Here is a 17,099-nt window from a genome sequence, read left to right on the forward strand (position 1 = left end):
GTACATAATCTTCTACAGCTATAAAATGATACAAAACTTCAACAAATTAATATATATACAATTAATAAAGCTGAAGAAAATAAAAAACAGATCGTAATATATAAAAATGAAGAAAAATTTTATATGTAAGGAAAAGAAGGGGAAAAAACCCCTATCTAACTAAGAAAATAAAACACACTAACTACAAAAAAAGGGAAGGGGGGAAAAAACCAGTAGGAATCAACCCCTGGAGCTATACGTCTATATATATGAAGAGAAAGAATCATCAACTGCCAATTCATATTTATATAGAACATGACTGGAAGGAAACCATATAAAATAATTCAAATTTAATGATAATATTTGGCAAAAGAGCCCCATCTTCTCTTAAATTCGAAACAGGGATCAGAAGTTCTACTTCTAATTTTTTCCAAACTGAGACATAACATTACTTGAGAAAACCATTCAATTAACGTAGGGATAGAGGTATCTTTCCATTTTAATAAAATAGCCCTTCTTGCCAATAATGTAACAAGCGCAATTACATGTTGATCTGAAGATGAAATATCCTAAATATGATGCAGAACTATTCCAAATAGAACAGTCATTCGGTTAGGTTGTAAATTAATTTTCAGAGCTTTAGAAATTGTAGAAAATTTTAGAGAGCTGTAAAGGTAATGGAGCTCCTAATATTGAAGTTAAATGACATTGTTTAACAGCTTTTAATTCCAAATCAACCCATAATGTTTTTTGGTTCTTATCGAGCTAGTATAACCAAAAACACAATTGTTTAATATTCACAGCCCAATAATACAGTTTTAAATTAGGAAGTGCAAGTCCACCATCTTTTTTAGATTCTTGTAAATGATACTTGTTAATTCTTGGTCTCTTATTGTTCCAAATAAAGGAAGAAATAAGAGAGTCAATTTGATGGAAAAATTTTTAGTTAAAAAGATAGGTATATTTTGGAAAATATATAAAAATCTAGGTAAAATCATCATTTTCACAGCATGGATACAACCTATTAAAGAAAGAGTAAGTGGATTCCTTCTAGAAAATAGTTGTTTCATGGAGTCCATTAAAGGAACTATATTAGCTTTGTAAAGATCTTTATATTTTTTAGTAATTATAATACCTAAATATCTAAAGGTATTAACAATTCTAAAAGGAACTTCATTATGTATACTAATAGGGACATTTAATGGAAACAATTCAATTTTATTCAAGTTAAGTTTATATCCTGAAAATTTACCAAAATCTTTAAGTGTTTCCAAAAGATTAGGAATTGATTCCTCAAGATTCGAAATAAAAACCAGAAGATCATCTGCATAAGGAGAAATCTTATGTATGGTTCCATTCATAGAGATAACATGAATATTTTTAGCTTCATGTAATTTTATAGCTAAAGGCTCCAATACAAGATTAAATAACAAAGGGCTTAATGGACATCTCTGTCTAGTAGCACGAGAAAGTGAGAAAAAAGGAGACCTGCAGTTATTAATAATGGCCGTGGCAATAGGATTCTTATAAATCATTTGAATCCACCTATTGAAATAATTACCAAAACCAAATTTTTCTAATACTTTAAACAAATATGGCCAGATAACACATTGAGGTTGCTTAGATAATGATGAATATATAATTTTCATCAATTTCTGAACATTAGAGAAAGAGTAACGGCCTTTAATAAAGCCTGTTTGATCCATAGAGATGATTTTAGTTAAAATATTTTCCAAGCGATTAGCCAAACGATTTTAATGAAGAACATGAGCAGAACATATGTGACAGAGTAGCTACTTCCGTTTTACACCTATCGCAGTAGTTGCCGATACTAGGAAATATTTTAGATAGTCTCTCCTTTGTTAAATAATAATGGTGAACAATTTTAAACTGAATTAAACAGTGATTGGCACATATAGAAGAAGAATTAACGTTTTTCAAAACTTGCAACCAAGCTTCATCAACAAAGGTCATATTAAGTTCTCTCTCCCAATCTTGTTTAATCTTTAGTGAGAGGTTATCTTTTTGTAACAAAAGTAAATTATAAATTCTGCTAATGGAACCTCTCACTAAAGAACTCAACTTCAAAATTGTATCCAACAAATCAGATTCTTGCAAATACGGAAACTTAGATAAATATTGTTGTAAAAAATGTCTAACCTGAAGATATTGCAGAAAATGTGTATGAGCGAGAGAATATTTGTTAATTAACTCTTCAGAAGTCATCAATCGACCATCACGAAATAAATCTGTAAAAGAACGGATCCCTTTATTTCTCCGTAAGAGAAAAATGGGATTGGTTATTAAAGGTTTAAATAAAAAGTTTCGATATAAAAAACTAGACAACTTAAGTTGTTTAAAATTTTAAAAATTGTGAAACTGAAACCAAATCTGTAATGAATGTTTGATAACAGGGTATGGATTTAAATTTGGAATTTTAGAGAGTTGTAGAGGTAATGTAGCTCCTAATACTGAAGTTAAATTAAATTGTTTAACAGCTTTTAATTCTAAATCAACCCATAGTGGTTTTTGGCTCTTGTCAAGCCAATATAGCCAAAAACATAATTGTCTGATATTAACAGCCCAATATATACAGTCTTAAATTAGGAAGTGCAAGTCCACCATCTTTTTTAGATTTTTGTAAATGATAATTATTAATTCTTGGTCTTTTATTGTTCCAGATAAAGGAAGAAGTAAGAGAGTCAGTTTGATCAAAAAAAATTAGTTAAAAAGATAGGTATATTTTGGAAAATATATAAAAATCTAGGTAAAATCATTTTCACAACATGGATATGACCTATTAAAGAGAGAGTAAGTGGATTCCATCTAGAAAATAGTTGTTTCATGGAGTCCATTAAAGGAACTATATTAGCTTTATAAAGATCTTTATATTTTTTAGTAGTTATAATACCTAAATATTTAAAAGTATTAACAATTCTAAAAGGAATATCATTATATATAAAAACAGGGGCATTTAATGGAAACAATTCACTTTTATTCAAGTTAAGTTTATATCCTGAAAGTTTACCAAAATCTTTTAGTGTTTCCAAAAGATTAGGAATTGATTCCTCAGGATTCAAAATAAAAACCGAAAGATCATCTGCATAAAGAGAAATCTTATGTATGGTTCCATTCATAGAGATACCATGAATATTTTTAGCTTCACATAGTGTTATTGCCAAAGGCTCCAATACAAGATTAAATAATAAAGGGCTTCATGGACATCCCTGTCTAGTACCACGAGAAAGTGGAAAAAAAGAGGACCTGAAATTATTAGTAATAACTGTAACAATAGGATTCTTATAAATCATTTGAATCCACCTATTAAAATTATTACCAAAACCAAATTTTTCTAATACATTTTAATATTTTTTAGATATGGCCACTCAACTCTATCAAATGCTTTTTCTGCGTCGAGAGAGATAACACATTGAGATTGCTTAGATATTGGTGAATATATAATGTTCATCAATCTCCAAGCATTAGTGAAAGAGTAACGGCCTTTAATAAAGCCCATTTGATCCGTAGAGATGATTTTATATTTTCCCAGCAGTTAGCCATTGTCTTAGAGAGAATTTTTGCATCCACATTTAATAGTTAAATAGGTCTATATGATAAACATTCAGTAGGATATTTATATTTCTTAAGGATTAAGGAAATAGATGCTTCATAAAAGGAAGAAGGTAAACTACCCTTCTCAAAGGATTCATGAAATATTTCTAAAAGATGCGGAGAAAGTAATCTTTCAGATTATTTGTAAAATCCTACTGAATAACCATCAAGTGTTACCTGATTGCATTAATAAAATAGCTTTCTGAATTTCATGCTCGGTAATTGGAGCATCAAGCATCTGTTGATCTTCAACTGAAATTTGAGGAAATTTAATCTTATGTAAAAAAAAAGCCTTCATTTTGGAGGAATCTGCAGGAAATTGAGATCTATAAAGATCAGAATAAAAATCTTGAAAAATATTATTAATGACTTCATGGTTACTTGCTATATCACCATTATTTTTACGAATCTTTAAAATTTGTCTTTTAGCTCTAGCTACTTTTAATTGGGAAGCTAAGAGCTTATTTTTATCCTCAAAAATATAAAATTGACTTTTCAATTTAAGCAAATATCCTTCAATAGGATATGTTAATAATAAATCATATTGTGATTGTAATTCTACTCTTTTAAATGAAACAACATTTGGAGAGATTTCAGTGATGTTACCTAATTCTTTAATTTGTTTAGAGATTTTATCTAATTCCATTTTTGTTTGTTTCTTCAGTTTAACTATATACAAAATAACCTGACCACGTAAATAGGCTTTTAATGTATCCCAAATTACTAACTTTGAGAAGTTTCCTGTATTACTAAAGAGAAAAAACTCTTATCTGAGTTTCAATAAACTCAACAAATTCTGAACTTTGTAACAAGTGTTTTGGAAAACGCCAAAATGGTCTGGTAGAAGCAACATCTTTCAGTTCAAATATTAGGTTTAAAGGAGCATGATCAGAGATAACAACTGCATCATACTCACATTTCTGAACATTAAATAGAAGTCGAGGGTCAACTATAAAATAGTCGATTCTCGAATATGTATTATGAACATGTGAGAAAAAAGAGTATTCTCTATCACTAGGATGCATATGCCTCCATATTTCAATTAAACCATAATCAATTGAAATGGAATTAATAAGTGATGCAGAACAATTAGGGAGTTGATGCTTGGCTGATGACTTATCCATTAAAGGATTTAAACAAGTAGTAAAATCACCACCCATTAATAACATATATTCATTTAAATCAGGTAATAGAGCAAAGACAGCTTTAAAAAAAAAAGGATCATCTACATTTGGTCCATAAATATTAACCAAAACCGTTTTCCTATTATAAATTAATCCTTTAACAATCAAAAATCTAGCATTAATATCAGCTATAATATCCTTCTGATTTAAAGTGATATCGGAATCAATAAAAATAGAAGCACCTCTAATTTTACTCTGAGAGTTTGCATGAAACCAAGGGTCTTTCCAAAATTTAAAAATTCGATTTTTATCACATAACCTGATATGCGTCTCTTGAGCAAAGATTATATCAGGTTGGAATCGGTTAATAATTTTAAATGTTTTCTTGCGCTTAATAGGATGATTCCAACCACAGACATTCCAACTTAAAACATTTAATTATTTAGATATCATCATGAGACTCTGTATCTAAAAAGAGTAGTTAGACACATGTCAGGATAAGATAGTCGAAAATGGCGGAGATGAACAACTGTAATAATTTGCGTATGCTCCGGGATTCCATAATGGGGATTTAAAAAAAGAAAAATCCACCCAAACTACAAAGCCCAGAAATAAGTCGAGATCAATCGACACAAGCCTAGAAAGCATAGAAAGCAATTATAAACTCCATCTACCTAAATAAAAAAATAATGAAAAAAGTCATCTTTGTCTCCCTCTACCGAGCATAAAACTTGTTACAGTCGACATGTATCTCAATATAATTAAATTGGAAGGGACAGTGTTTTTTTGTAAAACAAAACAACCTTCAATTTTGAAAGTAACCTTCATAATATTAGATAAGGGAAGAAAAACACATCCAAAACAATTCTTGAAAAACAATCGGCATCTTTAAATTATCCAATCTATCTTTAAAACGTAAAGAAATCTAAATGATTACTTAAAAGATCTTTACAAAAGCATACGGAACAAAAAAAAAGTTAGTTCATTTAAATGCTGCAGAGAAAAAATTCTAGATGGTTCAAAATTATCTACAGTCTTTCAACAGTTCTCCCGCTATGTCTTCTGAGGTTGAAGCTATCCAAACCAGTCTTTTTCAGAGATAAAAATACATTATAAGGTAAAGACTTTCTATATCCATCAAATCTTCCAATTTCATCGCTCTTTACACCGCGAGACAATCAAACCGTTGTAAATCATTCAAACTTCAGGCTTCAGACTCGTCAGGCAAAGAGTTAATAAAACTCAATGCTTCGGCTGGGTCATCAAAAACACGAGCCCCAGAATTTTTGACAAAAAGCCTTAATTTAGCTGGATATTGTAAAGATGGAAAGAGCTTTTTTTGGTATGCTGATCTCATAGCTGAGGCAAATCCAGCACGCTTCTTAACAATTTCACTTGGAAAATCTTCAAAAAAGCAAATCTCCGAACCTTGAAATTGAAACAAACTTCGTTTTCTTGCAAGTTTAATAATGCAGTCTTTGTCTCTAAAACAGAGAAAACACACAATATGCCTGTTTTTACCTTGATCCAAAAGTTTTAAAGCACCGGTTCTGTGAGCCACTTCAATATCCAGAGGTAGCGAACAAACCTCTGGAAATAAAGACTGAAACATTTTAGCAAAATAATCCAGTGTGTCGGCAGATTCTGGTTTCTCTTTTAATCCAACAATTCGAATATTATTCCGACACGACCGAGCTTCCAGATCCACGGTTCGTTGTTGAGCCTTTTCCAAACGAGAAGAAAGGTCAGCCACATTTCGACTAACTTCTTTAAGATCGAGGCTCGGAGAGTCAATTTTTTCTTCAAACTTCTCTTTTAGTTGAGTTATTTCAGTGCCGATACTGCTGATTTGAGACTCTTCACCCAAGGGGGTTCCTCCGAGAACTCATCAGCTTTTTTAGACTTTCCGTTGCCTGGGTCCGGGTTCCTTTTGGTGCTTCTTAAAGTAGCCATAATTATAACTGTTGCTTTACAGATCTGACTGAATAAAGTTGAAATTTGAAAGTTTAAGTCGGAAAAGGGAGAGATTAAAGGCGGACAGAAAGAAACTATGTCTTACATGTCCGTGAGCTGAAGGTGGAGTCCCTCATCTTTTTTTTCTACAGTCCTGCTGAAGGTCTTGGCCCAAAATGTTGACTGTACTCTTTTCCATAGATACTGCCTGGCCTGCTGAGTTGCTCCAGCATTTTGTGTGTTGATTGGATTTCCTGCATATGTAGACTTGCTCTTTTTGTAATCTATGAACTACCCTTTTACCACACTCAAATATTTATCACTTGCATTTTAAAGCTTTTGTAAATGTGTTGGATAATTCATTTAATTGTTGGTTTGTTGCAGCCAAGAAATAATGTGTGCACAATTTTCTCCTCATCCTTGTGATGTAATAAATTAAAAGTGAATTGTTTTGGTCATATACCAGGTTCAGACAAGTTGAAGTATAATAGAGTTATTGATCAGTATTGTAAGAAACGGTATGTTTCTTCAAAGTAAAATTTATCATCAGTACATACATGTCTATAAGACGTAGGAGCAGAATTAGGCCATTTGGCCCATAGAGTCTCCTCCATCATTTCATCATAGGTGATCCAATTTTTCTCTCAGCCCCAATCTCCTGCCTTCTCCCCGTATCCCTTCATACCCTGACTAATCAAGAATCTATCAACTTTGCCTTAAATATACATAAAGACTTGGTTTCCACAGCTGCCTGTGGCAATGAATTCCACAGATTCATCACTTTGGTTAAAGAAATTCCTCCTCATCTCCTTTCATAAAGGGTTTAACCCTAATGCCTTTCTATTCTGAGACTGTGTCCTCTGGTCTGAGTCTCTCCCGCCATAGGAAACATCCTCTATTAAGGCCTTTCACGATTCAATAGGTTTCAATGAGGTCACCCTTCATTCTTCTGAATTCCAGTGAACCTCCTTTGGACCCTCTCCAGTTTCAGCACATCCTTTCTTGGATAAGGGGCCCAAAACTGCTCACAGTACTCCAAGTGAGGCCTCACCAGTGTTTCATAAAGTCTCAACATTACACCCTTATTTTTATATTCTAGTACTATTGACACGAGTGCTAAAATCGCATTTGCGTTCCTCACCACAGACTCAACCTGCAAATTAGCCTTTGGGGAAATGCTGCACAAGGACTCCCAAGAACCTTTGCACCTCCGTTTTTTTTTGTATTTTTTCTCTAGAAAATAGTCAACCCTTCAATTTCTTCTACCAAAGTTCATGACCATACACTTCCCAACACTGTATTCCATTTGCCACTTCTTTGCCCATTCTCCTAATCTGTCTCGTCCTTCTGTAGCCAGCCTCTCTACTTCCTCAAAACTACCTGCTGCTGCACCTATCTTCATATTGTCTGCAAACTTTGCAACAAAGCCATCAATTCCATCATCCATATCATTGACAACATCAACCCCGATGGAGCACCACTCGTCACTGGCAGCAAGTCAGAAAAGACTCCCTTTGTTCCTACTCTTTGCCTCCTGCTAGTCAGCCAATGTTTTATCACACTGGTTTCTTTCCTGTAATGTCTTATCTTGTTAAGCAGCCTCATGCGTAGCACCTTGTCAAAGGCCTTTGAAAGTCTAAGTACACAACATCCACCAATTCTCCTTGGTCTATCCTGCTTGTAATTTCTTCAAAGAATTCCAAGAGATTTGTCGGACAAACTTTTCCCTTGAGGAAACCTGAGTACGACCTATTTTATCATGTGTCTCCAAATACCCCGAAACAACATCCTTAACAGTCAACTCCAACACCTTTCCAACCATTGAAGTCAGGCTAACTGGCCTATAAGTTTTTTTTTGCCTTTCTCTCTTCTTGAAGAGTGGAGTGACATTTGCAATTTTAGAAATATAGAAACATAGAAAACCTACAGCACAATACAGGCCCTTCAGCCCACAAAGTTGTGCCGAACATGTTCCTACCTTAGAAATTACTAGGCTTCCCTATAGCCATCTATTTTTCTAAGCTCCATGTACCTATCCAAAAGACTCTTAAAAGACCATATCGTATCCTCCTCCACCACCGTCGCCGGCAGCCCACTCCACGCACTCACCACTCTAACATCTCTGTACCTACTCCCCAGCACCTTAAACCTGTGTCCTCTTGTGGCAACCATTTTAGCCTTGGGGAGAAAGCCTTTGACCATCCACACAATCAATGCTTCTCATCATCTTATGCACCTCGATCAGGTCGCCTCTCATCCTCCGTTGCTCCAAGGAGAAAAGACCGAGTTCACACATCCTGTTCTCATAAGGCATGCTCCCCAATCCAGGCAACGTCCTTGTAAATCTCCTGTGCATCCTTTCTATGGCTTCCACATCCTTCCTGTAGTGAGGCGACTAGAACTGAGCACAGGACTCCAGGTGGGGTCTGACCAGCGTCCTATATAGCTGTAACATGACCGCTCAGCACCGAAATTCAATTCCACGATTGACGAAGGCCAATGCACCGTACGCTGCCTTAACCACAGAGTCAACCTGTGCAGCTGCTTTGAGTGTCCTATGGACTTGGACCCCAAGATTCCTCTGATCCTCCACACTGCCAAGAGAGTTACCAATAATACAATATTCTGCCATCATAGCTGACCTACCAAAATGAACCATTTCACACATCTGGGTTGAACTCCATCTGCCACTTCTCAGCTCAGTTTTACATCCTATCAATGTCCCACTGTAACCTCTGACAGCCCTCCACACTATCCACAACACCTCCAACCTTTGTGTCATCAGCAAACTTACTAACCCATCCCTCCACTTCCTCATCCAGGTCATTTATAAAAATCACGAAGAGTAAGGGTCCCAAAACAGATCCCTGAGGTACTCCAGTGGTAACTGACCTCCATGCAGAATATGACCCATCTACAACCACTCTTTGCCTTCTGTGGGCAAGTCAGTTCTGGATCCTCAAAGCAATGTCCCCTTGGATCCCATACCTCCTTACTTTCTAAATAAGTCTTGCATGGGGTACCTTATCAAATGCCTTGCTGAAGTCCATATACACTACATCTACTGCTCTTCCTTCATCATTATTTTTAGTCGCATCTTCAAAAAATTCAGTCAGGCTCGTAAGGCACGACCTGCCTTTGACAAAGCCATGCTGACTACTCCTAATCATATTATACCTCTCCAAATGTTCATAAATTCTGCCTCTCGGGATCTTTTCCATCACTGGTCTATAATTTCCTGGGCTATCTCTACTCCCTTTCTTGAATAAGGGAACAACATCCACAACCCTCCGATCCTCTGGAACCTCTCCCGTCCCCATTGATGATGCAAAGATCATCGCCAGAGGCTCAGCAATCTCTATGTTTTAATATCTCTGCTAGGGCCCTTGCAATTTCTGCACTTGCCTTCCACAGGGTTCGATGGAGCGCCTGTCAAGCCCTGGGGATTTATCCACCCTAATTTGCCTCAAGATAGCAAGCATCTCCTCATACCTATAGACTCTGTCCATCTCACAAGTAAATCCAGGTGCAAAAAATCCATTTAAGACCTCACCCACCTCTTTTGACTCCATATATAGATTACCATTCTGATCTTCCAGGGGACCAATTTTGTCCCTCATTATCCTTTTGCTCTTATTTATCTGTGGAATCCCTTAGGATTCTCCTTCACCTTGTCTGCTAGGACAACCTTATGCCTCCTTTTAGCCCCAAACCAGAGAAAATCTGCGGATGCTGGTTATCTCAGCAACACACACAAAATGCTGGAGGAACTCAGCAGGCCAGGCAGCATCTAGGAAAAGTGTACAATTGATGTTTCGGGCCGATGTCTTTTAGCCTTTGCTACTTTGGTACTTATTTTAGCCCTCCTGATTTCTTTCTTGAGTGTTCTCTTGCATTTCTTATACTCCATAAGCACCCCATTTGTTTCTACATCCCTATACCTGCTATGCACCTCCTTTTTTCTCTGAATAAGGAGAAACATTCCTGAAAACCAAGGTTTCCTAAACCTGTTATCTTGCCTTTTATTCTGACAGGAACAAACAAACTCTGTAATCTCAGAATTTCACTTTTGAAGGCCTTCCACTTACCAAGTACACCTTTGCTAGAAAGTAGCTTGTCCCAATCCACACTTGCCAGATCCTTTCTGATACCATCAAAATTGACATTTCTCCAATGTAGAATTTAACCCCACAGACCAGACCTATCTTTTTGCATACTTATTTTGAAACAACTGGCATTGTGGTCACTGAATGCAAAGTGTTCCCCGACACAAACTTCTGTCACCTGCCCTGTCTCATTCCCTATTAGCGGATCCAGTATCGCATGCTCTCTTGTTGGGATTTCTACGAACCGATGATGGAAACTTTCCTGAACACACTTAGGAACTCTTTTCTGTCTAGCCCTTTTACAGTATGGGAGTCCCAGTCAATGTGTGGAAAGTTAAAATCACCTATTATATAACTTTGTGTTTGTTACAATAATCTGCGATCTCTTTACAAATTTGTTTCTCGAAATCCCATGGACCGTTGGGTGGTACCTGTAATAATCCCATTACCATGGTCATACCTTTCTTATTCCTTAGTTCTACCCATAAACCCTCACTGGATGAGTTCTCCAGTTTGTCCCGACTGAGCACTTCCGTGTCATTTTCCCTGACCAGTAATGCCACCCCTTCCCCCTTTAATCCATCCCACTCTATCACATCTAAAACAGTGGAACCCCGGAATATTCAACTGCCGGTCCTGCCCCTCCTGCAACCAAGTCTCACTAACGACTACAGTGTCATAATTCCAGGTGTTGATCTATGCCCTGAGCTCATCCACCTTTCTTATGATACTTCTTGCACTGAAATATACACAGCTCAGGGCATTGGTCGTACCACTGACTTTGTATGAGGTCTTAACAGCACCTGTCTTCTCAACCACTCCAGTATCTGTCTCTCTGGTTCGCATCCTCTTATAACTGGTTTAAACCCCCCCCCCCCCCCCACCACCCACCCTTTGTGGTTGAACTGCCAAATGGTTCACAGTGAAAGATGTTGCAGATGCATTGGGGCACCATGATACAAGATTACAAATGCTAGCAACCCTAACCCTAATGCAGCCAAGGGGAAGAGGAAAATGGCATCACTTGACAAATTCATTTGGAAAGCTGAAAGGCCACCAGCAACTAAGACTTTGGCCAACCATTAACAACCTTTTCCTCCTCATCTGATTAATTAGTCAGCATCCTACCACCCACCACCATCTCTGTACAAGCAAGGACAGAAACACTAAAAATGAATATATGTGGGGTTGCTTTCTAATTAATCTGAGTTCTATGTTTGTGCCTTATTGTAAAAACAATGTTTTCATGTAACATATAGAATGTGATGGATAGGGACCTCCTACCATTAGTATATAAAGTAGTAAAAGTGCAGATTCTTGCAATGAAATCCAATTTGCCTTCTAGCAGCACTTCGCATCTAGCAGAACTGGATTCTTGCCCAAGTCAGGGATAATAATTTAGTACAGTGGATTCCGGTTAATTGAAACACATCGAGACCATTACTTTGGCTCAATTAATCAGCTGGCCCACTTTGCTAAAGTTTCAAATAGTTAAAAAGATATATTAAAAAAAGGACAAACAACTGTTGAACTAAGTAACAAATAATGTATTTAAATGAAATACAGAATAAATCAGAACATTATCAATACTACTACAGTACTATAAAACTATTAGCTTCTAGTAGTTATTAATGGAGGAATTCATCCAGTGTATGCTGCCGTGTTCTTTTGATTGACTGTAACTGAACAAAATTAGTGCGGACACTAATTGTTGAAGTCGTGAAATTGTTTCATTTTCGTTTCCAACTATTTCTGGCATCTCTGAACCTGAATGCTTGAAACTGCAGTAAGCAAAGCATTTCTGAATTGTCTTACTGCTTAATTCTTGCCAATTATCAGTGATAAAAATCATTGCTTTTTGAACACAAACACATATAACTGATGCTGTTTTTAAAAACTGTTCAGTCTAAGCATGGTGTAGTGTCTTAATGCCACACAAGTGCATGCAATTGACACTAGTTTGAAATTGTTCAACAGAATCCTGCCCCAATTTAGTGGCATGAAGGGAATCCTGGCTATTTTCTCAATAGATTTTGCTCTTTAAGGGTTGTCCCAAATAAACAGCTGCCCTGATTAACCAATGCCCTCCCAGGTAAACAATTAAATTTCTGTTTATTATTGGTTATTTAAGTAAATTTTATTTTGTTGATATAACCTTATTTAATTAATATTTTGAATACCAAGCAGCGCTTCTTTTCCCCTTCTGCCAGGGTTCTGATTGTAGAACTCTATTTAAGCTGTTCCAGAAAAAGAAACATAATTTCTGGCTTACAAAATGATGAGGGGTATGGATAGAGTAAATGCAAGAAGGCTTTTTCCACTGAGGTTGGGTGGGACCACAACCAGAAGTCATGGCTTACATGGCTGAAGGGTAAAAGGTGAAAAGTTTAAGGGGAACATGGGGGGGGCAGGTACTTTTTGAATGAGCCCCCAGCGCAAGGTGCATGCAAACCTGGTTTTGATGTTTAAGAGAAGTTTGGATTGATACATGGATGGTAGGGGTATGGAGGGCTATGGTCTCGGTGCAGGTTGATGATAGTAGACAGTTTAAATGGTTTCAGCATGGACTAGATGGGCTGAAGGGTGCATTTCTGTGCTGTACTTCTCTATGACTATGACTTTAAAAAAAAAATTGTAGATAATGCAAAGTGAATGCTCGGCCAACTTACAGTAAAATTATTTATGCAATTTTCTTGTGAATTGTGTTTTTTTTTCTGATTGTCAGTGCTCTTTCCTTTTTAAAGGATCTTTGGACACTGTTTACAGAGAATGATCTCTCCCACAAAGCACTCGTTGCTGTGTTATATCACTTTATCCACATGGTTCAAAATAAGAAGGCTACTGTCATCCAGAGACAATATGCTTTAAATGCAGCTGGTCTGTACTTCTTATTCCTTGAAATCCCAGGTGAGATTATATGTTCATAAAGAACTCACTGATAAGAGTCCAAGTGACAGAAATAAATATTTTAACTAGTAGAGTTTTCTGGATAGAATTAGGACATGATTATTTTATTTTTAACTAAATAAAGTAAAAAGTGGTGGAAAAGGTTGGAAAAGCAAAGCTTATCAGAAATAGCCCACCATTTGTAAATGTGTTTTCTGTGACGTAAGGCAAATCAGAATAGCATAAGGCATTTTGAAAATAAATCTTTGTGACCCATGTCTCTGTGCTTTGATAAATAGCCCATAAAAATACTCATCCTAACCTTAGTGTTTGGCTAAAACAAGAACCTTTGTAAGAATTTTGAAAGTGTAAATGGGAATAATGCCTAAGTTAATGTTTCCTTGTTTCCATCGTGTAACTATTCTATTGTTTTCTGTAGGAAGTGTTGCCAACCGTATCTTCCATCCAGTGTTATTTGAAAAGTGTTTGGATACTATTAAAAAGAGCTGGCCTGCAGTAGAAGCAGGATATCGAAAACGGAAGAAAGACATCCTGGTGAAGAGCTCTCAGTGTAATGGTAAAGGAAGAAAGAGAGCTAGGCCAGTTAGACAGAAGGATAATGAGGTATGCAACTTAAAATTCATCAAACCTTTGCCAAAGAGTAGTCAGAATATGACATTTGTTTGTCTGTGTCACAAAAATCCTTCAGTTCTGTATGCAGTACTCCGTGTGCCGTTACTGAATAAATACTTTCTAGCATCAAAGTTAGAGAACCATAGAACATTACAGCACAGAAACAGGCCTTTTGGCCCTTCTTGGCTGTGCCGAACCATTTTTCTGCCTAGTCCCACTGACCTGCACCTGGACCATATCCCTCCATACACCTCTCATCCATGTACCTGTCCAAGTTTTTCTTAAATGTTAAAAGTGAGCCCGCATTTACCACTTCATCTGGCAGCTCATTCCACACTCCCACCACTCTCTGTGAAGAAGCCCCCACTGATGTTCCCTTTAAACTTTTCCCCCTTCACCCTTAACCTATATCATCTGGGGGGGGTTTTCTCCCCTAGCTGCAGTGGGAAAAGCCTGCTTGCATTCATTCTATCTATGCCCATCATAATTTTATACACCTCTATCAAATCTCCCCTCATCTTCTACGCTCCAGGGAATAAAGTCCTAACCTATTCAACCTTTCTCTGTAACTCAGTTTCTCAAGTCCCGGCAACATCCTTGTAAACCTTCGCTGCACTCTTTCAACATTAATATCTTTCCTGTAATTTGGTGACCAAAATTGCACACAGTAGTCCAAATTCGGCCTCACCAGTGTCTTATACAACTTCACCATAACATTCCAACTCTTATACTCAATACTTTGATTTATAAAGGCCAATATTCCAAAAGCTCTCTTTACTATTCTATCTACCCTATCTAATGGTCAGGAGGAAGAGTATAGGAAACTGATACAGGACTTTGTGATATGGTGCAACTCAAACTACCTGCGTCTCAATATCACCAAGACCAAGGAGATGGTGGTGGAATTTAGGAGACCTAGGCCTCATATAGAGCCAGTGATCATTAATGGAGAATGTGTGGAGCAGGTTAAGACCTACAAGTATCTGGGAGTGCAGTTAGACAAGAAGCTAGACTGGACTGCCAACACAGATGCCCTGTGCAGGAAAGCACAGAGTCGACTGTACTTCCTCAGAAGGCTGGCGTCATTCAATGTTTGTAGTGAGATGCTGAAGATGTTCTATCGGTCAGTTGTGGAGAGCGCCCTCTTCTTTGTGGTGGCGTGCTGGGGAGGCAGCGTCAAGAAGAGGGACGCCTTACGTCTTAATAAGCTGGTAAGGAAGGCGGGCTAGGTCATGGGCACAGAACTGGAGAGTATGACATCGGTGGCAGAGCGGAGGGCGCTGAGTAGGCTACGGTCAATCATGGAAAACCCTGAACATCCTCTGCACAGCACCATCCAGAGACAGAGAAGCAGCTTCAGCGGCAGGTTGCTGTCAATGCAATGCTCCTCAGGATGAAGAGATCATTACTCCCCAATGCCATTCGGCTCGACAATTCAACCACCAGGGGCAAGACGTGTTAAAGTGCCGGGGTTAGGACTGAGCTTAAGTTACCACTCAATGCACTTTTAGTAAACTATTTAAGAACTTTTTAAAAGCTATTTATTAATGCTTTTTGGGAGGGTGATTTTAGATGCATATCATATTTTAAATACTGTATGTAATTAGTTTTGCTACAATAAGTGTATGGGACGCTGGAAAAATGTTTGAATTTCCCCTTGGGGATGAATAAAGTATCTGTCTATCTACCTGTGACACCACTTTTAGGGAATTTTGTATCTGTATTCCCAGATCCCTCTGTTGTTCTGCACTCCTCAGTGTCCTACCATTTACCTTGTATGTTCTACCTTGGCTTGTACTTCCAAAGTGCAATACCACACAACACACACACCCTGTGAGCAAATACTCCACCCACACATTGGCTGTCAATACCACCAAGTCAGAAGTGGTTTGCCAATAGAGTGCTAGTGTCCCACCCACCCTACCTGCCTTTACTGTTGGTGATGAAAAGCTGTCGGTAGTGCCATCTTTCAAATATCTGGGGAGCATTCTCTCTGAGGATCGTGGCATTGACAACGATATCGAGAGCCGCATTAAATAGGCATAAGCTGACTTTGGGAGACATTGGCGTAGAGTCTTCCAGAACAGGAGCCTTCGTCCCTCCACAAACGTCGCTGTATACCAAGCGGTCTGTGTCACCACCCTCCTTTATGGCTGTTAAACTTGGGTAACCTTCAGCCATCACATCAAGTCCTTGGAGCGCTTCCACAGAAGCTGCCTTCAGCACATCCTGGGAATTACCTGACGTGAGCGGGTGCCTCACACTGAAATACTTGTAAAAACCAACTGCAAAAGTATTGAGGCCATGATCACCCAGCGTCAGTTGCAGTGGCTGGGGCACGTGATATGGATGCTCCCATGTCGGCTACCCCGCAGAGTGTTATACGGCCAGCTCCATCATGGTCGACACTCAGCTGGAGGGCCGAAGAAGCGCTATAAGGATCAGATGAAGAATGCTTTAAAGAAGTGCAAGATCAGACCTGAGGACTTGGAGGATGTTGCTGCTGACCGTAACACTTTGCAACAGCTATGTAGGGATGGGGTTTGTATTCTGGAGATGGAAAGAACAACCAGAAGACAGCAGAAGAGAGCCAGGAGAAATGCAGCCATGGTTGCCATCACTACCACATATACATGTCCCACTTGCAATAGAGCTTGTGGGTCCAGTATAGGACTATAGTCATCAAAGATCTCACTGTTAAAGGAGTGGACGTTGTCATTGGATTCCGGTGGACAACCAAAGAAGAAGACCTCACACTTGTCTGTATTAAACTCCATCTGCCATTTTTCCGCCCATTTTTCCAGCT

The 17,099-nt window shown here is 37.8% G+C and overlaps 1 protein-coding gene across 2 annotated transcripts in view; it reads left to right on the forward strand.

Annotated features, from left to right (window-relative positions):
- ncapd3 (non-SMC condensin II complex, subunit D3) overlaps positions 1 to 17,099 on the forward strand; it is a 269,184-nt gene that overhangs the window by 7,372 nt on the left and 244,713 nt on the right. For both annotated transcript variants that reach the window (XM_059956769.1, XM_059956770.1), the window contains exons 3-4: positions 13,519 to 13,681; positions 14,100 to 14,284. In XM_059956769.1, coding sequence (XP_059812752.1) covers positions 13,519 to 13,681; positions 14,100 to 14,284 — 348 coding nt within the window. The remainder of the gene's footprint in view (positions 1 to 13,518; positions 13,682 to 14,099; positions 14,285 to 17,099) is intronic.

The sequence above is a fragment of the Hypanus sabinus genome, chromosome X2 (assembly GCF_030144855.1).
Source record: "Hypanus sabinus isolate sHypSab1 chromosome X2, sHypSab1.hap1, whole genome shotgun sequence".
Taxonomy (NCBI): domain Eukaryota; kingdom Metazoa; phylum Chordata; class Chondrichthyes; order Myliobatiformes; family Dasyatidae; genus Hypanus; species Hypanus sabinus.